General features: G+C 39.2%; 1 protein-coding gene across 2 annotated transcripts in view; it reads left to right on the top strand.

Moving 5' to 3' along the window:
- Window positions 1-2,566: 2,566 nt before the first annotated feature.
- amotl1 (angiomotin like 1) overlaps window positions 2,567-24,638 on the top strand; it is a 39,540-nt gene continuing 17,468 nt past the window's right edge. Inside the window, exons 1-7 of one of the 2 annotated variants that reach the window (XM_039654262.2) lie at window positions 2,567-2,739; window positions 10,966-12,133; window positions 12,511-12,835; window positions 13,217-13,361; window positions 13,512-13,592; window positions 16,378-16,523; window positions 21,421-21,570. In XM_039654262.2, coding sequence (XP_039510196.2) covers window positions 11,031-12,133; window positions 12,511-12,835; window positions 13,217-13,361; window positions 13,512-13,592; window positions 16,378-16,523; window positions 21,421-21,570 — 1,950 coding nt within the window. In that variant the 5' untranslated portion in view covers window positions 2,567-2,739; window positions 10,966-11,030. Of the gene's footprint in view, window positions 2,740-6,552; window positions 6,691-10,965; window positions 12,134-12,510; window positions 12,836-13,216; window positions 13,362-13,511; window positions 13,593-16,377; window positions 16,524-21,420; window positions 21,571-24,638 lie in introns of those variants that run through there. The other variant, XM_039654264.2, reaches the window with a different exon arrangement.

The following is a 24,638-nucleotide window of genomic DNA, read 5'->3' on the forward strand; positions in this document are numbered from 1 at the left end:
TCCAGTCTATTAACGAGATAAAGTCTTTAGATTTCACGATTTCACCTACATATAATTATTATGGTAAAGGTTATGCGTACTTAGCATGCAGTCTGGGTGGAGGGCTCCTTGCTCGAAATCTCTGCCCGAACCCAGAGCACTCCCCCCGTTGGTCAGAGAAGATGGAACTAAAGGTGAGGAGATGGGGTGGAGATGGGACGCTGAGAAACTGTCAAGGAACTGTCAACATTACTGCTTGATCTCCACTTGTGCTGATTGGGTTAATTATCTGTACCTGCTCCTCCCGAACCTTGTCAAATAAAACATCATATTCAACAGTTTTATTTATATTTTTGTTGTTTTTTTGTTTAAAGTATAGGGAGATTGTAACATGTTATTTCCCCTCTACACTATTCACTTCGGGCTTCCGGATGCACTGGGTTGTTGGCGGTATAATGGTGGATCTGTGCACCAAATAAAGTGTGTTTCATCATGTATCATGTAAATGTCGTGTTTATGTGAAGGATCACACTGAACTAAGAACAGTACCGACATGCTGAAAATCATCTGCCGAGGGTTTCATAAAGATGGATAAATGTGGCAAAATATTTAATGTTTTTTGCCAAGTATAACAAACAAAGCATATCAGAAATACAACCACATGATTCCAAAGAATGCTTTTACCATCACTGTAAAAAAATATGTTCATGATTTGTAATCACAACATTTTTTCTTTTGCCATATCAAATTAATTTATGTGGTTCAGGTAACATAATAATTTGAGTTTCTGATGATTAAATCAATCTCCTTCATTGTATTGACTAAATATTTCCATTTCAATGAATTTAAAATTTTAAGGCAACCAGGTTACTTAATTTTTTAAGTTAAACCAATAATATTATTTTACAGTGTAATAGATTAACCCATATATTGAAAAAAAATAAAAAATCTGTTATTGTATTCTTCGGTGTATACTCTTTTCCAGCACTTGTTTAGCTGACAGTTTGCAAGGATGAGGCTGTTAATCTAGGATTCAAGGCCAGGACATTTAATAATGCTGAATCTCATGTCCTTGAAAAGTTGTTGTATAGTACATTCGAGATATTCTGAATAATATTCACCTGACATAAAAGAAAAATATTTGTATTATTGATAAGCAAATATATTTAAACTGAATTTGAAACTACAATCAATGCATTTCCCTCAAATAGCACAGATCTGTTATCTTTGTTTCGTTTACAATCATTGTGCTTAATTTACACAACTGACATAATGCAGCAAATTCTGAAGACTTTTCTTCTTTTGTTTGCAGTTTGGCAAATAAAGAGGCAAAAACATCCACATGACCGAATAATGTGGAACGCCCATGCATAAACCCAAGGAGTAATGTGTAATTATGGTCAAGGGTGGGAGCCCATTGAATTCTGGGACAGCTAAAAATGGCCACTGAGAGAAAAATAGTGACACACATTTAGTTTGTCTGGGATCGCCTTGTGTTATTTGACAGTAAAACGTGTCAGTCTGTATATTAGTGCTTATGTTGATGTTATTTTTTAAATAGCAGTCCTTTTTATTGAGGATATTTTATAATATAGTTTTTCTTGCATACTCTAGCTGTAAATAATAGTTTGTTGTAAGAGACGTTTTTCATGGGCCAGAGTTTTGCTATGAGATTTGGTTGCTTACTTAAGTTCAGACATTCCAAGTTATGATATTTCCAAGTTTGTACAAAATGTCCCCATAAAGATGGCAATATCTGAAATCCGTGTATTGTGTCCTTTTTTTGGTCCCCATGCATTTTTACATAAAAAAAAAAAACATTGATTAATCAAGTGAACCTCATGAGGTATCTCTACCCTATCTCACGACCAATTCGTACGAATTCGACGAATGATTAAAAAATGTCTAATTCGTACTAATTTGTATGACCTCACTCATACGAATTCGTACGATTTGTCTAAACCCACGTGATGGTTAGGTTTAGGGGCGGGGTAAGGGGTAGGTCATTCGTACGAATTCATACGTAAAACATTGCCAATTCGTAAAATATGTACGATTTAGCAAAATCGTACTAATTTGTACGAGTGAGGTCGTATGAATTGTTACGAATTAGCCACTTTTTAATCATTCGTCAAATTCGTACGAATTGGTCGTGAGATATCTACTCATCACAATTACTCAACTTTATATGTTTATTTCTACTCATCAAAATTATTTATGAAAGTTACCTTTTTATTATATGAAAACCAATGTGAAAACAATCTGTCTGTATTAATGTGACCACTATGAGCGGGTAAACTATTGTTCCAATTAAACTTCAGTAATTGTGTTTAAGCTTAATTTCTGTATTTTTTATATACTTTAAGGATGTTTAAATCTCTGACATTTTTGTCTCTGTTCCTTTGTCTATGTCTGTCTGTATTTATGTCTCAGATTTTACCTCAACCCACATCTGTTTCTCACACTCCCTTGTTCCCAATCCAAGGCCTTTGGAGTTTGCTGAACTTGCATGTCTGGGCAGAGGATGTGTGTAAAGGCTTGGACAAGCATGTCAAGACACATGCACTGAGGCAACATATTTTGTGCCATTTCGACATCATAAACGCTTGCACACAAAACATGAATTTCTGAGTAGTTCCAGCCGAAAAAAACTTTTCACATTTTAAGGACAAATACTGAACACCCAAATAGCCTCTCTTTATTATTTTTATTGAACACAGCAGCAACAATGCTAGAAGTAACAGAGGAGCAACTAAAGAGGTAGGACACTTTTTATAGAAGTTTTTGAAAGTGGCAGGAAAGATGTGATCCAGTATTCCTGGAGGAAAATACTTTTTAATTGCTTTTTATGATGTTTTCCTTCCTTTTCTGCCTTTTCTACAGTCTTTTTGAACAATGTAGATGGCAAACATTGTCTTGAGAGTGCCCAACCTTATGTAAAATAGTATTTGATTTTGCTTTATAAAATGATCACGATGCATAGATCTTTTAAACACCTTTACATTTGTGGAATGCTGTATAGTATATTTTCCGCTCGACAGATTAGACAGCCAATACAGCTGCTTGAGGGTGTATAATCTTTACACAAACACACAAGCATATGCTTGCAGTGTATGCAATACTCAGTTAGTATCTTTGACTGTTTGGATCTCTCCTTGAAACTAGGTAACACTTTATAATAACTGCATGTTAAGCATTAGTAAATAGTTAATTCATCATTTATATAGCAGCAATAGTAATATTAACACGTATCCCTACTGTAATTCATGATTTTTTTTTTGCGAGCTTATATAAAGTGAGAACTATTTGCCTCATAAAGAACTATTTATGCCTCCTTCACAAAGGAGATTTAAAGGCTCAGTTATCTTCTAAACAGAAAAAGGATACAAACACCTACAATTTTTAGTTGGCCCAATTTAAGTTGCGGAAACCAACTTTTTGTATGTTGTGCTGACCACCCCTGCATGTAGACTGAACTTGAAATAGAATGTTGTGACAATTAAATATTTTCTGTTGACTAAACATAGCTTGTTGGGCCAACTCAAATTGAAATAAAATATTGTATTAACTAAATATTTCATGTTGGCCAAAAAGTCTATTTTTCATTATTTCAAATACATGTTTTGAAACTTTAAAACCTGCAGCAGTACCAAATAATTAATTACTACTAGAACATTAATTTGTAATATACATTTGATTTAAACAAAAATGTATGGTAAATTAACGAGTACTGATACAATTTTCAATACAAAATTCATTTATGCTCTCGAGCTTCAAATTAATCAGTTAAACTAAACACTCTAAAATGCCACTCCTACAACATACAATATATAGAATCAGCGAATCATGTATGTGTGAAACAATCTGACTCGAAATGGATAATACATAGCAAAAACCCCAGTGTTAAATGAACTCTCCTGGTAGTTTCTTCAGCTCCAGACTCAAGAGTGTTAAAGTTAAATGAGCTAATTAAGTGATCCATTGTGATGATTAACCATTATTGAAGACACCTGATGTTAACAAGCAGAATCACCAAAGTAGAAAATATTTTTAAGCCACCATTATGGTGATTGGTGTTTGCTTTAGTTGGGCTCGTGACTGTTAACATTAGTTTTGTTTGGGTGTTATATCTGAGTTATTATCACATGACAAAGTTGTCTTTAATTCATTTCATTGTCAGTGGTGTAAAATATGTAGTTGGACTGTTTCATGTAACTTAGTTCTTCTCCCTCGCTGTCTTATGGCTTTGCTATGTGGGGATAAATGGTTCATGAGACAATCACCTGGATAGTACTCTTGTCATTGACCGTAAAACAGTAACGTTACAGGGGTCACCAACCTGTTGATCGCGGTCGACAAGTCGGTCTTGGAAGCATTTTAAGTCGATCGCAAAGAATTTTCAAAATCAGAGAAAAAAAGCCTATTGTGTAGTAAATGGTGTCTTGAAGATGCGGACGCGTCGAGTTTAAACGAGGCTTTACGCTTCAACCAGCTCAGCCACAGTAACGGCTCATATTTATCCAGTTAAAGTTTTAATACCTTGTTAGAAAAAATATATAGTTGCATAGTTTCATGTGGTTCTTCTTCCTCGCTGTATTATGTGTTTGCTATGTGGAAAGAAATGGTTACGTTTTTGAGACAGTCAGCAGCAGATTACTATTATTACACACTCTTGTCTTACTCTGGCTATTCTCTGCCTTCTCAGACGATGAAATGTTTGACCTGTTTTAGCCACCGTAGCTTCTTCGAAAGGGAGGGGTGAGCAGTGGGCTGATCCCTTAGTGCAAACTCTCAACCGAACCGCTAGATGTCACTACAAATCACACGTTTGCCTTTGCTTTATAGTTGGTCTTTACTGTAATAATCGGTAACGCTTTAGATTACAGGCCGTAAAGTACTGTGTAAAGCAATTTTACAGCGTAACCTTCAAGTAATTATAGTGTAGCTGTAACGTACTTAAAATATAAATATAAATATGAGGGAACAATATCCTCTAACTATACTGCGACTCGTAAAGATAACCACGAACATCGGATTCGAGCAGCAAAATTTCAAAATCCTCTTCTTCCATATCATGTTTAGTTTCTTCCGTCATTGTCATAACTTACTATCTCCACAGCGCTTGTTAGCTTAGCTTCCAAACAAGATGGCGGATATTGATTTCAGTTTCTGCAAGTGTAGTCCCACCCACTGATCTGTAATAGGCTTGTAGGCTGAGTGGGTCCAACACGCTGGAATAATAATGAGCTAATGTATGTAGTTTTAAAGATTTTAATGAAATATGACTTCCTGCTTATCGTGACGCAAAATGACGATTTTTACGTCACGATAAGCAGGAAGTAAAACACTTAAATCCTTATTTCTCCCATCTCAGGGGAAAATGAGGGAATAAACCATGGCCATTCAAAAATATGACTGGGTTTCTAAAGATATAAAGCTTAATGCAAATGGGTGAAGTGACCCTTTAAACATATGCACTTTTGCCAAAAACAAATAAAAACAAACGTATTAATGCATAGATAAGTACCCTGTAATTTAAAAAAAACATATACAGTAGATTTGGCACACAATTATTACAAAAAGGTATGCAGTGTATGTTCTTGCTAAATTGCTCCCAAATGTAAGATTGTTGTATCATAATAGTAGAATAAGTACCCCTTAGTCATATAATACTTACAGTATAAATTTTTTAAATTCTCCAAGTTGTTACCCCTTTATTCCCTTATACTTAAAAGTACTACACAAGTACACTATAATTACCGAAAGTTACTCTGTAAATTCCTCTTAATTAAACATACTTTCCGGGCTGTAACCTAAAGCCTTAATAATCATCATTGAATAAATAGGGACATCTCTCACATACCCAATAATCACTGATCAAAACAAGTGTGTTAATTCATTTAATGCTTTTAAATACTGTAGTATAAAAACTGATTTATTTATTTATTTATTTATTTATTTACCAGGACAATGCATATTAACAACAGTACACCTGTAACATGCCAGAGTTAGCCAAGGGCTAGTTTTCATCTGTAGTCCTGTTTGCAGGTGATAATAAGATAATAAGATACCATAAAGATACTCTTTTTGTGCACAAAACATTTTGAACTACTACTACCATTACCATATTTAAACACACACAAACATCAATAATCAGTGTATGAATCTCAACAACTGTGCTTCATGCTGAAATGCATTCTGGGAGTACATATGAAGAGTTCAGATGCAAAAGCCTCTAAATGCCATTTGAAATTTTCGTCTAAAATGACCATTTTTATCAAGCTTGCATATTTAAGTTCAGTAATTTCACTTAAATTACAATTAATAGGTAATCTTCATTGCCATTTAAGTGAAATTACTGAACTTAAATATACAAGCTTGATAAAAATGATCATTTTAGAAGAAAATTTCAAATGGCACTTAGAGGCTTTTGCATCTGAACTCTTCATATATAAATATATATTTAAATCTTTATATTCGCACGCACGCACTTATTCTTAACTGGCGCTAGGACCCAGGAACGCATGCTGGCAAGAGGGTCGGGCACACACACACACACACATTCCTGCCATACCACAGTGAATGGACATGATTGTTGCAAGTCAGTCAAATGTGTTCAGCAGCAGCGCTTCGGCCAGCTCCAGAGAGTCCCTACTTACAAAAACTCTCCCCCGTTGACAGATTGAGTTATCTGTGTCAGGATATCGCTGGGTAAATGCGACAACATACATTTGCTAGCTTATCTGCTTTGTTTTGCAAAGTTTCCTCTGTGAATTCAATGTAGCGGATGATGTGATCAGTGTAACGTGATGCGTGACTCATGTTTACCAGCTCTCGGATGGAGTTTAGAGATCTGCATGTGCCAAGCACTAGGATTTATTTATTAATAATGCTTATTGATATTTTTTTCCAAATGCATTTGATTAGCTACTTAGTAAAGTCAACTTTTTCTAGAAAAAAAAAATCTTTTACAATTTTTTTTTTAGATCTGACTGCATGGACATTAATTGAATATATGTCCTGTAATGTTTCATGCAGCCTGTCGGTAATGTGGGCTGCGGGGGGCTTTAGCTGGCTACGTAATGCTGAAGTTCATAGTGTTTCTATTTTTGGTATCTGGGGTATGTTTCCCTCTTCATTCCTCCTGTCATTTCGCATATGTTGTCATGTTAATTATTTATATAACTTTTTTTGATACATGAATCTACTGTGCTAAATGTGCAGTATTTCTATTTGATCTGACCCAAATTGATTCACTTCAAATAAATGATATAATGATGATAAAACCAGTTAATGTATAGCCTGTTATATAAAGCACATGTTACCTACCTGTACATAATATTTTACATGAGCACATATTATAAAGTATGTGATAAGTTGTGTTTAACTAAGCAACCACTGAATGTCCTAGACCTGTTCAAAACAAGAATGATCCGCTCAACAACACTAATTTATTGGTCCATCAAAAATAAAAAGAATACTATGAATATAGCATACCCATATAATGCACATTACATACTTTTGCTCATGCATTATTGGCAGCAGTTCAGCGCTAAACCTATACTCTTTTTATTTGAAGTATTGATTGCTTTCAGTGTGAATGAATTGTTGAAATACACAGAAAATGTGTCTAATTGGCATTTTAATTACATTTGATGAAGTGAACATATAAAAAGGGGAAAGAAAAGTAATGAACCAAGGCAATTAAATAAACATGCAGAACTAGCTCAATTGCCAGGGCCTTTTCATGTCCATGTCTGTAAGCATGAAATTAGGGATGTAAATTATCGATTAATTCATTAATCATTAGTTGATCAACCTTATCGATCAATTAACGATTATCTGATAAGCGCCTGTTTTCCGGAGAATGTAAATTGCTCATGGTATCAATATAACATAAAAAGCTAAATATTGCTTATACTAAGTAAAAATGCATGTTATATTGCTCAATTGATGTTTTATTGTAACAGTTGCGATACGTCACAGAATAATGCCATTTATTATGTAGTTTAACGAAATTTATTATGCACAGAAAATTAAAATACAAAAAAAAATAATTGTGTACTGGCTCACCTGTTGCATGTGTAACATTAAGCAACATAAAATAAATTTTAAATAAAAATCTATATGGGTACGCTTATCCTACCTACACTATATTAAGCCTACATATAATAATCTATCTGGTAAACTACTTGTATAAAAAACTTTAAACATTAGCAGCAGCACTTATAATATAGGCTGAGGGGAAAGTCAAAAAGGTACAACTTTTAACGAGTGGAAATAAGGTGTGGCCCCTTTAAGAGCTACGCGCTCCCTGTTGAACCCAAGCGTTAATGAAAGTGCGGGGCATGTGCTTGCGCTTGATTCAGCGAGAATGAGGGCGCGGCCTTGATTTCGCAGCTTTACTTCCTGCTAGAGGTGTGCGATACCGCTAGATTTGGTATCGATCCGATACCAAGTAAATACAGGGCCAGTATCGCCGATACCGATACCAATACCGATACTTTTTAATAATTAAAGTCCCGTGAACCGGAAGTTGCAAACGATTTTTCTCCAGTGCTGTGACGTATTTCCAAGTGAAACGAATATTGAACAGAGGGCAGGGTTTTACTCTAGCGCTTCTCCTCTCGGTTTGAGGGGAGTGGTTAAGCGTTTCCCCACCCAAGCTGTGAAACCTACGTCATCAGAAAAAGAAACCGTTCCAGACCGGAAGTAACTTTTCAGATTTTGATTAAAGAAGGTAAAACATTTTTTAAATATATTTTTACTTGCACGGATTAATTGTTCACCACAAGACTAGTAATATGCGCTAACAAAGTAAATAGGTTCTATTTAGTAAATTTTGATTTCACGGGGACTTTAAGGTGGATGCCTCTTCAACCTGAATCTAAATGAATTTTCATGACTTTTAATTTGTTTTTGTTATTTGCATTTTGGGTTATTAATCAGTTAAAATCAGTACTACAAAAGCTTTTGTTCAGAAACAACTTTTGGTAACTTCTATTTTATTTAAACAAGTTACAAAATTATTACTTCACAAATATAAAAAATGTAAAAACAAATTCTCTTTTCAAGCATGTAAACAAAAAATGTTTCTCTTCTTTAGTGCAAAATTCAGGATTTTTTTCTTAAATAAACAAGTCACAAGTTCTCCGTCTCTGATTGTGCTGCTGTAGACTAGAAATGCGCGGCCGCGCGTGCCTGACTGGTGGTAGTCCTGGAGCGCGCTAGCTAGTGGTGAGTCACGTGACGGTACAACACAGGAGAGGGGGACGAGAGCAGCACTAGGATTACAAAGAGCGTGCTCTGCTCTGTGACAGCAGCAGCATTTTGACAAACACGGTCAGGTCGCAAAACGAGAGAAACTGAAACTTAAGTATCGATATTTTCGCGTTGGTATCGATCAATACCGATACCAACGTTGGTATCGATATTATCGATATTAGTATCGATCTGCCCACCTCTACTTCCTGCTCCCGACTGCGCATTTTGGTCCCGAAACACGCAAGTGCGCAGACTCAAGTTCCAAGATGTCAGCGTCATAAATAATGAGGGCCACTGGCGGCTTTCAGTTCTCTCTGATGGAAAAGAGCGAAGGGGCGTCGTCCATCTTTTTTTACAGTCTATAGCCGTTTCTCAATACCAAGTACGCAGACTTCGGACTTGCGTCCTTGGTAGTTCAGACTTGCCAAGTTCGACTCAGGAGAACGAACTCCCGAGGATGCGAGGACGCATGGGTTCTGCTCTGTTCCATTTGCTGAAGAACCCATGCGTCCTCGCATCCTCGGGAGTTCGTTCTGATAACCGGAGTAGAGCGTGCTGAGTGACACGATCATAGTGTCTCTCAGCACGCTCTACTCCGGTTATCTCTTTATATTGAGAATGAAGAGTCACGTGCCGATTTGGGCGGGGTCTGAGCCGGTCGGCCATGATGGTAGGAGACGCTATCGGTTACCAGGGGCAACGCCTTTAGAACCCATAGACGCTACTAAACATTCCAGAGCTCTTTAATTTTCGCGCATTTATTATTTTGGCAGGACAGAGACGGATCTAAGAATACGAGAAAAAAAGGAAGAAAGTAAAGCAATGAGGTGAAAGAAAAGCAATAAGGTGAAAGAAAAGGGACCTTACAGTAACAAACTCAAACAAAGTGCAAAACAGCTGTATTTGGCGAAGCACCATCAATAGATTTGTTCTTTTGCTATCTCTGGCTATCTCAAGTCCACACAAGTCACCTCTCGTTGCATCCTCGGTAAACGGGGCGGATCAAGAACACATCTGGGGATTTGAAGTGGACTTGGCTAGATGTGAACTTTGAATTGGAACAGTACTTCGGCAGCGACTGATGATGTTTCACAAGTCCACAAGAACACAAGTACAGACAAGTACGCATATTAAGAAAAGGCTTATGTGTTGAACTATCGTGCCGTGCGCCTCAAACACCCCTTTTGCTGTCTATGCGAAATTAACACACCATGTATGAAAGTGTCACAGACAGTTTGACTAGTTTCCCGGGAAGAATAACAAACCGAGAGGGGTCCGGGAGCTAGGGCTAAAAAACAGGAGAAACCCAGGAAAACGGGAGTGTTGACTGACAGGTATGAGATAAGTTACAGCTGGATTTTCGAGGTTAGCACGCTGTATAGCTAACGTTAGCTGGACGGACCTAGTCAATATCGATGCACTCCACTCCGTTTTGATCGCCTCATGTTTGGTTTCTTTTTTGCCGCCTCAAGTTTCTGTCGGCTCTCTCGCGTCAGAACATTGTGTCACGTTTGCTATGTTCAGTTAGCCGGCAATTAATTTAATCATTTAATCGAGTAAATTCTTGTCGACAATTAATCGATTAACCGTTTGCATCCCTACATGATTTATATATATATATATATATATATATATATATATATAATTATTATAATATATTTGTCATCATTCTTGATTTTCTATTAGTATTGGAATTATTTTTTGCTCCTTCTCCTTTTTTAGATAATATTATCCAGTTCATCGGGACGTATCCGTGCTGCATCTTGCCCACCTGTGCAGCAGCAGACATGCACAGTTCTGAGGAGAGTGCGTCTGGAACTGTGCTTCACAGGCTTATGCAAGAACATCTGCATTATGGAACAAGTGTAACTGGAGGAGGGGTAGAAAACGACAGTTCTCAGATGCTAAGAAACCCCACATCTACAGAGAACCAAATTATGCCCTTGCAGTTTCAATCACGACAGGAACCTCAAGGCCAGGAGCATCAAGTGGACAGCAGTTCCATGGAAAAGACTTGTGGTGTGAGCCCAGGTACAGGTCAAGCAGTCCCAGCGGCCCAGACTTTGTCCGGATTTGACACCTTAGAACTTCCGTCTTACGAGGAGGCTAAAATTCAGTCTCAGCTGTATAAAGGACAGCAAAGTCTGATGGACCCTCAGTCCCAAATCCCTGGCCACAACCAACAGACTGTTCAAAATCCAGACAACCTTCAAAACAATCTTCAACAAAATCAGAACCATGTCTTTCACAAGGAGGGCCATAAACACCATGCACACCAAAGTCAACTCCAACACAATCAGCTTCAGCAGATACTGTCTTCAACAATGTCTGACAGTCCTGCAAGCTCACATTCCCATCTGCAATCATTTTCTAACACACACTCACTCTCTTCCCCGCCTTCTCTTTCGTCTTCTTCCACTTCTCTCTCAGCAGTTCTTGTGGAGGGCCAAGCATGGGCCCATCAAGGAACTGGTGGTACATCTCTTGATGAAGGTCTGACAGAGTTGAAACAGGGTCATGTACGCTCACTCAGTGAAAGGATCATCCAACTCAGTCTAGAATGCAATGGTGCTAAGCAAAGTGTGGGACCTTCCAATTCACCTTTCTCACGAGACACTTTTCCTTGTGGGTCTGATGATAATATAGCAGATTCCCTCTCACCAACTAGTAATACCTCCATGACAAACCTACAACTTCCACCACCACCCTTACCACAATGGAATTTGGATCAAAGAGGTCCTCCCCCAGAATATCCTTTTAAATTTAAGGTACAGACTATGCTTTCGCCCACATTACACTCCAACTCAGAGTCTCTGGAACAGGGACACTTCAACAGTGATACCTTGAGAGCAGCCATGTTGGAGACAGTGCCACTTAGAAATATAGCAAGGTAATTGTAACAGACGCATAAAGGTGAATTGTGTCATTTCTGCGCCATTAGGAGCACCAATTGAAACTACAAAAAATATGTTTTTCAAATTCCCCCAAATAGATTATTACAGGTAACCATGGGCTGAGCCAGACACTGACATGTTTGACCACTCAAACAAGCAATGTTTTAAAGTGGCTCAGTGTTTATAATTTAAGCCAGCATATTTATAGTTGCCTCTGCATTAAACTAACTCAGACCTATTTAACCTGTAAATGATAAACTGTGTCTGTGTAAACATTGGAAAATGTACACACTTCACCTACAAGTATTTATTATGAACAGGTGCTAACACATTATCTGTCTCACTTTTCAATCACCATCTTTCTGTATTTCAGAGAGTGTCCTTTGTCTTCAACTTCACAACAACAAACACAGACCAGTCCCATGGCTTCAGAGACTTGTATCCTGCCCTCACAGGCTACTCAGCAACAATATCAGGCTATATGCCTGTCTCAGTCCCTGGGATTTCCTCTAGCTCAGACTGGATCTGAGAGCCAGGGACTGTCTTCTTGTGTGGCCCTTTTTGGACAGCCTTTCCCAGGGGAAACGTATGCCATGGTAAGCCATGCCAAGCAGATGCTGGAGATCCTAAAAGAAGAGAACCAAAGCCTTAGACAAGAACTTCACAAGCAAAAGGAGAAGGCCAGCAAACTGCAATGGGTACTTGTCTATCTATCTATCTATCTATCTATCTATCTCGATCGATCGATCGATCGATCGGGTGATGGTAGCAAAACATTGAGAAAATCCCTGTAAAGTTGTCCATTTATGTTTGCGATTGTGCTGCATTCACTCCAAAAAATAAATGTTTTATATATTTTACGGTAGGAAATTTACAAAATATCATCATGGAACAAGATCTTTACTTACTTTTTTACTTACTTATAATTTTCACCCATACAATGTATTATTGGCTAATGCCAAAAATATACCCATGCGACTTGTGACTGGTTTTGTGATCCAGGGTCACACTGACAGGAGGACACTGGCAATTATTACATTACAGTGCAGCATTAATGGGAGTTTGTGCTGTATTTGCAGTTGGAGGTGGAAGTTGTGCAACTGTCAGAAGCACATGAGAGTTTAGTGAAGAGCACATCCAAACGGGATGCTTTGGAAAAAAACATGAGGAATAAACTAGAAGCAGAGATCAGGCGTCTTCATGATTTTAACAGAGACTTGAGAGGTGAGATAGTGCTCATACTTTGATGAGAACTTCAGTTTTATTCAAAACTGTTGAACTTTGTAAGTATTTTATTGATGCTTGTTAATTTAGCTTATTTGAGTTGTTCTTGTGTCCTGTGACAAAAAACTTTTTCTCATATGTGTTTTTAAGAGCGTTTGGAAACAGCCAATCATCAGCTAGCCAGTCAGGAGCTGGAGGGACAAGATGACGGACACTTGTATCTTTCACACAGTGAGATTTTACTGCTTTTTGTGCATCATCATTACACAAACATTCTTTTTACACCATTTCTGTTTGGTTGGATTCTTTTTCCCCTATAAAATGTATAATCTAATCAGGTTGTCTAACTGCTCAACCCAATTGAATGCTTGCTTCCCTCCCTTAACTTCCTGTTGTGAACTGCTTTAATTTGGAGAAAGAGATGCATAGGGAGTGTCTTCTTGAACATATCAGATATGTCTCTCATAAGCCGCTTTCCGGAGGGACTTTTGCAGTTCCTAGAACCTAACGTTCCTATAACCCTTTTTTCTCGTGTTCTGACCGGACTAAATTGGGGATTTTTTAGTTCCTCAGACCATAGTTCCATAACCCTTTCAGTACCTAGTCTAGAGCGAGGTCTTTTTTAGTTCCCTTTCCCTAGGTCTACGTTGATTGGTTCAACTTATAAGTCATGCCCACTGTCAACACGGAACTTGTAGCGCGCTGTCTGCCATACGCAGTGTGTTTTTGCAAAACATTACAACGAGGATTAAGACAAACATAACGCATTCAACCAGCTAATTGCTAATGCTAGCTAAACTTACCCGTCGTTTTGTTTGCCTCTTGCGCTCTGCTCTTTTATCCTCTTCCATCATATTACTTAATATCATATTACGCTGGAGCCTTCGTCTTCTGTGTTTCTCTGTACAGAACTCAAGCATAATCTTTAAACACCGCCGTTCGTTCTCTGTTAATAAGGTCCCGGGCAAGGCAGAACAGGAACATTGCAATAGCCTCCTCCATGCTGGTTTGTTGTTGTTGTATGTGGCCACGCTACATCCAGTGATGACGCTATAAAGACCGTCGCCTAGGGTTGCCACCTTCAGTGAGGCAAAATAAGGGACACCCATACACGAGATAAATAAATAATCATATTAATTAAAAAAAATGTGTCAATGGTATGGAACTGGTTATTTCAACATGACAACTTGACAGCTCAACAATAAACCAAGAGAAAACATGTGAGCTTGCAACAGAAAACATTTTATATTTTATTTTACATTTTATTATTTTACTTATTTACTATATATATATATATATATATATATGAACCAGTAATCATGTTTTTGACAATTCTGCATGGATGGGATATTTTTATTGTTTTTATTTACTCACATTGATTTTGAATTTCATTTTGAAATTGTTATGTAATTGTTTGTCTATTTTTTAATGTAGCACTTGTAGCACTTTTAAAACTTTCTTTTAATTGCCATAAAGTGTGTATTACAGATATGACCATAATTTAGTATGCATATATGATTAATATTTAATAATACCAATTATAATGTATTTATTAATCTGTTTAATAACATTAACAAATATAATAGTTGTCTACCAAGCTCTGACAAATGTATGGAATACTATATTAATATTATATATTTATTTTTCAAAGAAAAAAACAACAACAAAAAACAAAAGGCCTATACCGCATGTTCTCTAGACTCGTCACTATGGAAAAAAAGACACTAAAATGCATTCATGCGCAAATTAACTACTCTACTTCTTCTTGTGAAATTGATTTTATTATAATTACTATTAGTATTATCTATAGGCTACTGTAAAATCCTTATTTGTTTATTAAACCATGTGTGGGTCTATGTAAAATTATGTCCGTTGATATGACTATTTGTATTATTGGTAAGAAAATCTATTTATGTATTTATTTATGTATTCAGACATATTGTTAATTCTATAGTAGCCTATTAAAGGATGAAATTCTCTAGGTTTTTATTTTCTCCACAACATGCACATTTTTATTATTAAATATGTTTTAAATATATATCTCTCTTATTTCTAATTATAACTTATTTAGGCTACTCATTGCCACTGACACTTTCCAGCCAAGTATTTGTTTCCTCCCACTCTCGTCATTACTTTTGCACACACTTTCGTTTCAGAGGTGGACGCATCAAGACCCGCCCTCTTCTGACTCTGATTGGCCCTGAACCTGATGGTATATTAAACAAACCAATCAAACCAACAATGGCAGCGAGTATTACCCAATCAAGGGTAGAATAGGACGAGTCTTCACAGAATGCGGGGGTGGCATGATTTGCATGGGATCATGCGTTCGGAAATACGGGACAAACCGCGTCCCGTATTGATTCAAAAAACGGGACGCGCTGTTTACTTCACAAATACGGGACGATTCCGTATTTTAAGGGACGGGTGGCAACCCTACCGTCGCCGTGCTTGTGTTAACCCTCCTACCAGTTCCTATGGCCACTTGGCCAGTGCAAACGTAAGCAGCAAAACCGAGTTTGGGGGAGAGTAGTTCTTAGAACTGTTTAGAAGTGGACAGTTCCTATAACTAAGTTCCTGTAACTACTTGGTCGGAAAGCGGCTATAGCGGCTATGGCTATCCAGTTTTGGTTTGTGGCCTCTACGTGGCTAACCTTCTCCAGAGAAGGTTTTATATTGGATAAGTTACCATGGTGAATAACACTGCTAAAAATCAATCCATCTTCTTGAGCCAAAAAAAAAAAAAAAAAGAGAAGGTTTTTGCTTAAACTTATCTGGGAAGCCACTGAAACTGGCTTAATGTAATAGTCAACTAAAAGAACAACAACTCTTCAAGTAATCATCAATTTATGTTTTTAACAGCTCAAGCTGCAGTCAAAGAACAGCAACCTATATGCACTAAATATACACTAAATAGAGCACCAAATACTACTAATTAGACGCTTAGTACTGAATTACACTGAAATGTTGAAAAAAAAACTTTCTGAAACAACTTTATTTTGTCTTTTTTTCTCAGGAAGAGAAAGCCTGAAAGATCTAGAAAAATTAGAGATGGAGGCAGCTGATCTCCGTTCAGACAATGAGGATCAGCGACGACACATTGGCATCTTAGAGCAGGCTTTAAATAACGCTCAGAGCAAAGTCGCCAAACTAGAAGAAGAGGTGAGTCTGTACACCCTGAATGAATGTACTAAAAAAAATCTGAGAGATGAGCAGAGGCCAGTATCTTTGCAGTATATTAATAAAAGCATGATCCAATAGATGAATAACACAGAAGCACAGGAATAGAATGTCCAAAACACAGGAATGAGCCAAACAATGACAAAACAAGAGTCTTTGAATGTACATCAACAAAACATGAGACATTACTCCCCCTTCTGGTAGGAGCTTCCTGGCGCAATAAACAAAAACACCTTAATGGTGGGAGGAGGTGATAAGGATTATTAGTGGGTGGGATGGTGGGCCAGGTCAGGACCCCCAAGCAAAAGAGTACCATGGGGGAATGAATGGAGGAAGAGACCACAGAGGAGCAATCGGAGGAGGAGACCACAAAGAAGCCGTAAGAGGAAGAGACCGCAGTGAAGCTGTAAGAGGAAGTGACCACAGGGAAGCCATTGGAGGAAGATATGACAGGGAAGCCAGCAGAGAAAAAGACCACAGGGAGATCAGCAGAAGAAGAGGCCACAGGGAAGTCAGCAGAAGAAGAGGCCACAGGGAAGCCAGCAGAGGAAGAGACCACACGGAAGCCAGCAGAGGAAGAGACCACAGGGAAGCTGGAAGAGGAAGAGACCACAGGGACTTCACGCCATCAGAGGAAGAGGCCACAGGGAAGCCGTCAGAAGAAGAGACCATAGGGACTTCACGCCATCCGAGGAAGAGACCACAGGGAAGTCAGCAGAAGATAAGGCCACAGGGAAGCCAGCAGAGACCACAGGGGATCCGGAAGAGGAAGAGTCCGTAGGGAAGCCGGGAGAAGCAGAGGAAGAGACCACAGGGAAGCCAGCAGAGGAAGAGACTACAGGGAAGCCCGAAGAGGAAAAGTCTGTAGGGAAGCCGTCAGAGAAAGAGACCATGGGGACTTCACGCCATCAGAGGAAGAGACCACAGGGAAGCCAGCAGAGGAAAAGACCACAAGGAAGTCAGCAAAGGAAGAGTCCACAGGGAAGCCAGCAGAGACCACAGGAAAGCCGGAAGAGGAAGAGTCCGTAGGGAAGCTGGAAGAAGCAGAAGTAAAGGAAGAGACCACAGGGAAGCCAGCAGAGGAGGAGACCACGGAGAAGCCAGCAGAGGAAGAGACCACAGGGAAGCCGGAAGAGTCTGTAGGTAAGCCGTCAGAGAAAGAGACCATAGGGACTTCACGCCGTCAGAGGAAGAGATCACAGGGACGCCGTCAGAGGAAGAGTCCACAGGGAAGGCAGCAGAGGAAAAGACCACAAGGAAGTCAGCAAAGGAAGAGACCATAGGGAAGCCAGCAGAGACCACAGGGAAGCCGGAAGAGAAAGAGTCCGTAGGGAAGCCGGAAGAATCTGAAGCAAAGGAAGAGACCACAGGAAAGCCAGCAGAGGAAGAGACCACAGAGAAGCCAGGAGAGGAAGAGACCACAGGGAAGCCGGAAGAGGAAGAGTCCGTAGCAAAGCCGGAAGAAGAAGAGACCATAGGGAAGCCAGAAGAAGCCAGCAGAGACCACAGGGAAGTCGGAAGAGGAAGAGTCCATAGGGAAGCCGGAAGAAGCCAGCAGAGACCACAGGGAAGTTGGAAGAGGAAGAGTCCGTAGGGAAGCGGGAAGAAGCCAGCAGAAACCACAGGGAAGCCGGAAGAGGATGAGTCCATAGGGAAGCCGGAAGAAGCAGAAGCAAAGGAAGAGACCACATGGAAGCCAGCGGAGGAAGAGACCACAAGGAAGTAGGCAAAGGAAGAGTCCACAGGGAAGCCAGCAGAGACCACAGGGAAGCCGGAAGAGGAAGAGACCGTAGGGAAGCCGGAAGAAGCAGAAGTAAAGGAAGAGACCACAGGGAAGCCAGCAGAGGAGGAGACCACAGAGAAGCCAGCAGAGGAAGAGACCACAGGGAAGCCGGTAGAGGAAGAGTCTGTTGGTAAGCCGTCAGAGGAAGAGACCACAGGGATGCCGTCAGAGGAAGAGACCACAGGGAAGCCAGCAGAGGAAAAGACCACAAGGAAGTCAGCAAAGGAAGAGACCACAGGGAAGTCAGCAGAGACCACAGGGAAGCCGGAAGAGAAAGAGTCCGTAGGGAAGCCGGAAGAATCAGAAGCAAAGGAAGAGACCACAGGGAAGCCAGCAAAGGAAGAGACCACAGAGAAGCCAGGAGAGGAAGAGACCACAGGGAAGCCGGAAGAGGAAGAGTCCGTGGGAAAGCCGGAATAAGAAGAGACCATAGGGAAGCCAGAAGAAGCCAGCAGAGACCACATGGAAGTCGGAAGAGGAAGAGTCCATAGGGAAGCCGGAAGAAGCCAGCAGAGACCACAGGGAAGTTGGAAGAGGAAGAGTCCATAGGGAAGCGGGAAGAAGCCAGCAGAGACCACAGGGAAGCCGGAAGAGGAAGAGTCCATAGGGAAGTCGGAAGAAGCAGAAGCAAAGGAAGAGACCACATGGAAGCCAGCAGAGGAAGAGACCACAAGGAAGTCAGCAAAGGAAGAGACCACAGGGAAGCCAGCAGAGACCACAGGGAAGCCGGAAGAGTCCGTAGGGAAGCCGGAAGAGGAAGAGTCCGTAGGGAAGCCGGAAGAAGCAAAGGAAGAGACAACAGGGAAGCCAGCAGAGGCAGAGACCACAGGGAAGCCAGCAGAGGAAGAGACCACAGGGAAGCCGGAAGAGGAAGAGTCCGTAGGGAAGCCGGAAGAAAAAGAGACCATAGGGAAGCCAGAAGAAGCCAGCAGAGACCACAGGGAAGCCGGAAGAGGAAGAGTCCATATGGAAGCCGGAAGAAGCCAGCAGAGACCACAGGGAAGTTGGAAGAGGAAGAATCCGTAGGGAAGCCGGAAGAAGCCAGCAGAGACCACAGGGAAGCCGGAAGAGGAAGAGTCCGTAGGGAAGCCGGAAGAAGCAGAAGTAAAGGAAGAGACCACATGGAAGCCAGCGGAGGAAGAGACCACAAGGAAGTCAGCAAAGGAAGAGACAACAGGGAAGCCAGCAGAGGCAGAGACCACAGGGAAGCCAGCAGAGGAAAAGACCACAGGGAAGTCAGCAGAAGAAGGGACCACAGGGAAGCCGGAAGAGGAAGAGTCCGTAGGGAAGATCTTAAAGGGTTAGTTCGCCCATTTAAGACATGAAGTTCTATGCAATGCTTATCAGCACTGTAGTGCATACACACTGACCCACTCTGTTGTCAACCCCCTGGTCAGAGTTGACGTTGCGGCAGCGCGGATTGATAGAAATTGATAGAAAATATTGCCACATTAAAATTGAGGTATGAATTTTGACCGGTGTGTTTTTTGTGTGGTAAATTAATCAAGCTTTGAAACGCAAATCATTTTTTAATGTAAAATTGCACAGTTTTGTGGCCCCGGAAAATAACCGGGAGTACTTCATTGAAAAACTTCCAGTGGTCAGAACTCTGACCAGGGGGGTGACAACAGAGTGGGTCAGTGTGTATGCACTATAGTGCTGGTAAGGATTGCATACAACTTCATGTCTTAAATGGGCGAACTCACCCTTTAAGATCTTCACAAATGATCAAGTGCTGAGATGGATTCATGTCCACAAACATAGTAAACACAAAATAAAACCTTGCCACTGTGAAAAATTATGCCCAAGTCTGATAACTGATGAGATGTAAGTTGTGCTTGCAAAGCTGGTCAGGTTGATCTGCTTGATCATCCACATTTTCAGAATCTGACTGGCCTGAACTGACACGATAAAAAAACCAAAAAACAATATTAACTGTGTGTTTTTACAATTGGTTTAGAAGCTGAAGCTCACCATTATGGTAAAGGGGTGTTACATATCCGACACATGCTTGAGGTGTTAGGCCAATTACAGCACACTAGATCAGCTGGCCAATCAGAGCACTCTGGGCTTTTTGGAAGGAGTCTTTGTAGAAACTGTAACTCAATCAGCATGTTTCAGACTGGAAATATACTGTAGGTGCTAGTGCTACAATAATGTACAGTATTTAAAATAAAAGATTTTACTGAGCGTTAAAGCATGTTAACTTATTCTAGTACATCAGTTCCAGTAAACAAAAATATGATCTTAAAATAGCGTCATTTAGAAGTGGTCACAGAGCAAGAAAATCACTCTATGCTGCATATACATTTATCTAGCGAGTGTTGCTTGATTTCATGTGTGGTTTTGGTAACTTACAGAGATGCAGATATGAGTTGTGTCATTTGAATATTTGAAGTCCAGTCACTGTCTTGCTCAGTGATTTGAAGGATAAACTCATCCCTCGAAAAACTCTTGTCGTATCAGATGTGACGGAACTTTCTAGATTTATGGACATGTCATATTTGATATTACTTCAGTTACCGTTGCTATAGTTACTGGTGATAGACACAAATCCCGCTGTTTAGTCTGACTACATGTTTCACCGCTTCCTGGTTTCTATCAGATCCCAAAAGCAAACAACAAATGTAGCTAATATACACTCAAAGTAAGTATGTTTACATGGATTAATTTTCATCAATCTGAATGAATCCAATCCGAATTCAGTGTGATGATGTGTTTTAATTGAGAATGAAAGGGAAAACTCACATGAGAAAAAGCTTTTAAATTACTTTTACTGGCCTATTATACTGTTCACACCATAAGTCCTGCATCAAGTAAACAGCTCACCCAATTGAATAGCAATACTTTGTGACATCCAAACAATATTAATTGAAACTCTTCTCACTAGACCTAGCGTTTGTTTTATATTATACTGGACAGGCCAGTAGCAGTGGATCACTTAATCTTTTATTTATTATCTTTACAATCTGGCTGCATACTTAAATAAAGAAATTATAATAATGTACATTGAGCAGAGAGATATAAAACACCCAGAAAGCAGTGTCTGTCTTCCCAAGTAAATGATTATCTCTTATTTCTGTCTGTGTGCTGTAGTTGAGTAAAAAGCAGAAGTATGTGGAGCGGGTGGAGCGGTTGCAGCAGGCACTAGCGCAGCTCCAGGTGGCATGTGAGAAACGCGAGCAGCTGGAACAACGTCTGCGTACGCGCCTGGAGAGAGAACTGGAGTCATTGCGATCACAACAGGTCCGTGAATTGAACTGAAACTTCTTCAACTGAAAATTACAGTACAATGATTGAAACCGTTATTGTATAAATCTTTATAATCTTTATATTGACTTGACTGTGGAAATGAAAGAAAAAAAAAATTCAAAAAGCCCATCTTCCTCCAGCAATGCAATGAATTTACTACATATTATGTCCAGGTCATGTTCATTTAATTAATTAAATTGTAATTTTTTGCAGTATTAAGGCAAAGTACAGAGAATTAAGATTTTTAAGGAATTACAGGGATTACAATGTTTGGGGTCAGCTGCTCCACATGAACTCCATTTCTGTATTTCTTCTTCTCTGAGTTTGGGTCATTTAAGGCATATGTTTAGAAAGCAATGTGCACCACCCATTTCACCAGATTTGTAGTAAGAAGCAAGAAACCTGTTAACAGTTATTTTCACCAAAATAAAAGCTGGATGATTTTACTCCTGAAAAAGAAGAAATTAAGACATAAATAATAGTAGTGCAATTTGTAGTGTTGTACTGTAAAATACCACATTGTGCAAAAACCAATAGTTTAACTGTATGGCTATGCATTTCACCTTTTGTTTGGTTTATTCCAACCAAAATTCAACGACTGCCCAACGTTGGATCTTTGGATCTTGGAACGGCAAACATTGGATTTAGAGGTCAACCCGACTTTAATTTCCAACCAAAATCCAACATCTGACCGACGTTTTAGTCTATATCCTGTGCCTGCTGGGCTACATTCCACTTTCACTATTTATAACCTAACTTCCCACCATCTCATTGACTCGTTTGTAAGTCATTACTCACATTGCACAGAATGAACCGGCACAAAGCTGTGCAATAAGGTTGAATTGGAATTGCCTTTGATCACTTGGAACCCACTATGGAGCTGATTTATTATGTAATTTTTTTTTTATCATGAATTTGTTTATGTAACATTTTACAGTATATGCCATACATTATTAAGCTGAAGAAAATCTATAAAATAAATAATAAATCAATAAACTACATTTATATTTACATTTATTCATTCAGCTTTCGATTTTATCCAAAGCGACTTACAATTGCTATATGTTAGCGGTCTTACGCCTCTGGAGCAACTAGGGGTAAAGTGTCTTGCTCAGGGACACATTGGTGTCTCACAGTGGATTCGAACCTGGGTCTCGCACACCAAAGGCATGTGTCTTATCCACTGCGCCATCACCACCCCTGTTAGTAAGATGCAAGAAGTATTATGCTGTTAAAAGTTCTAAATATCTCCTATATCATGCAGTTTTGTGGATAATTTAAGCGAGTGGTTGGCTAATTTTTTCACTGTATTTTGAATTTTGAAAAGTAAAAAGTAGTAAAAAGTAGCAAAAATGCCTCTGGCTTGCTCACTGTGGAATTAACCCGGTAAAGTCTGATGTATTAAATAATATTTAATAATGATAATAATTTTAATTTTAAATGGAACAGGTTATTGAACCTTTAGACAAAATATTTTAATCATATCAATTATTATAATCAAGTAAAACTAAGTTGCTTTAAAACAGTGGGCCCTATTTTGAACGATCTAAGCACATGGTCTAAGGCGAACGGCGCAAGTTGGCGCGTGCGGTGCATGGTCTAAAATGGTTGTCCCTATTCTCTTAAAGAGTAATGGGTGTGTTTTGGGCGTAACGTGCAATAAACCAATCAGAGTCTCATCTCCCATTCCCTTTAAAACCCAGTTGAAAAACTGAACGCTTCTCCAGAGAGGAAACGAATCTGCTCGTGTGCAAGGTTATTGCGCTTTAAAAAAATTATAATAATAATTGCACCATTGACATGGTTTCAGTTGGTCAATTGGTCAGTCTATTTAAGTTTCCTCAAAATAGCAACACGCCAACTTTGCCAACAAACACACCATGTTTTCAGACCAGCAGCCCATGGGTGCACAAATGCAAATGCAAAGGATGTGAAAATGATAACTGCGTTGGGCTGACACTAGCAAAATACATTTGCACAGCCTGGCACTGCATTGCACCGCGTGTATGATAGGGCCCAGTGAGTGTTCATCCTGAAATATTACCAACAATATAAAAGTTATTTTTATGTTTGGTTAATTAAAATTAGTAAAGAAATCAGCAAAAAGAGACATGTACCACATCTTGCTAAAAAAGCACATTTCAATCAGAGGCGTTGATCATTTAGAGGCCTTGTGTAATCTGTGTATCAAATAGGATACAGTATTAGTATACAGTAACCATAGGGTTAAAGTATAATGAAGTGACTTAGCATGTCCCTGTTTAAACAACAGAGGTGGGCAACCACAGTAAGAATATATATCATATTATAGTAGTAATGCTATCTTAAAGTTGTCAAGTCAAATATATTTATATAGCGCTTTTCACAATACAGATTGTATCAAAACTGCTTCACAGTATCAATCAAGACAACATAGCAGTGTTTGTTTATTCATGAAAAAAGACAATCAAGATTGGTAGAGCTGATCAATGGTATGATCTGTCATTTAATTTGAATATCCCCAATTGAGCAAGCCAAAGGCAACAGTGGCAAGGAACCAAAAAACTCCATCAAGTGACCCGATGGTGTCCTAAAACTCCATCAGATGACCCAATGGAGAAAAAAAAAAACTCAGTTAACCTAACTTTTCCACACCCAGTTATATTCACTTAGGACAACCAATCATATTTTCATTAATACTTTTTGAGACTTGACTTGACTTGAGGGGTGGGCTCCAGGAACAGGATTGATGCTGGTTTTGGATGTGCAAGAGTCTTGTTTGGTCCAGTCTGCCTAACTACTCTCAGATCAGTGTGCTTCTACACACTGATAAAAAAAGGTGTGAACTTTAAAACTTTAAAATTCTCTTAAAGGGATAGTTCACCTTTTCATTTACTAAACCTCATGTTGTTCCAAACCTTTATGAGTTTTTTTTTCTTCTGTTAAACACAAAAGAAGATATTTTTAAAGATTGTTGGTAATCAATCAGTCGACGGTAGCCATTGGCTTCAATAGAATAAAAATACTGTGACTGGATGGTCAATGGCTGGAACTATTTGGTTACCAACATTTTTTAAAATCTC

Source organism: Pimephales promelas, chromosome 16 (assembly GCF_988280905.1).
Source record: "Pimephales promelas chromosome 16, fPimPro1.hap1.1, whole genome shotgun sequence".
Classification (NCBI taxonomy): Eukaryota; Metazoa; Chordata; class Actinopteri; order Cypriniformes; family Leuciscidae; genus Pimephales; species Pimephales promelas.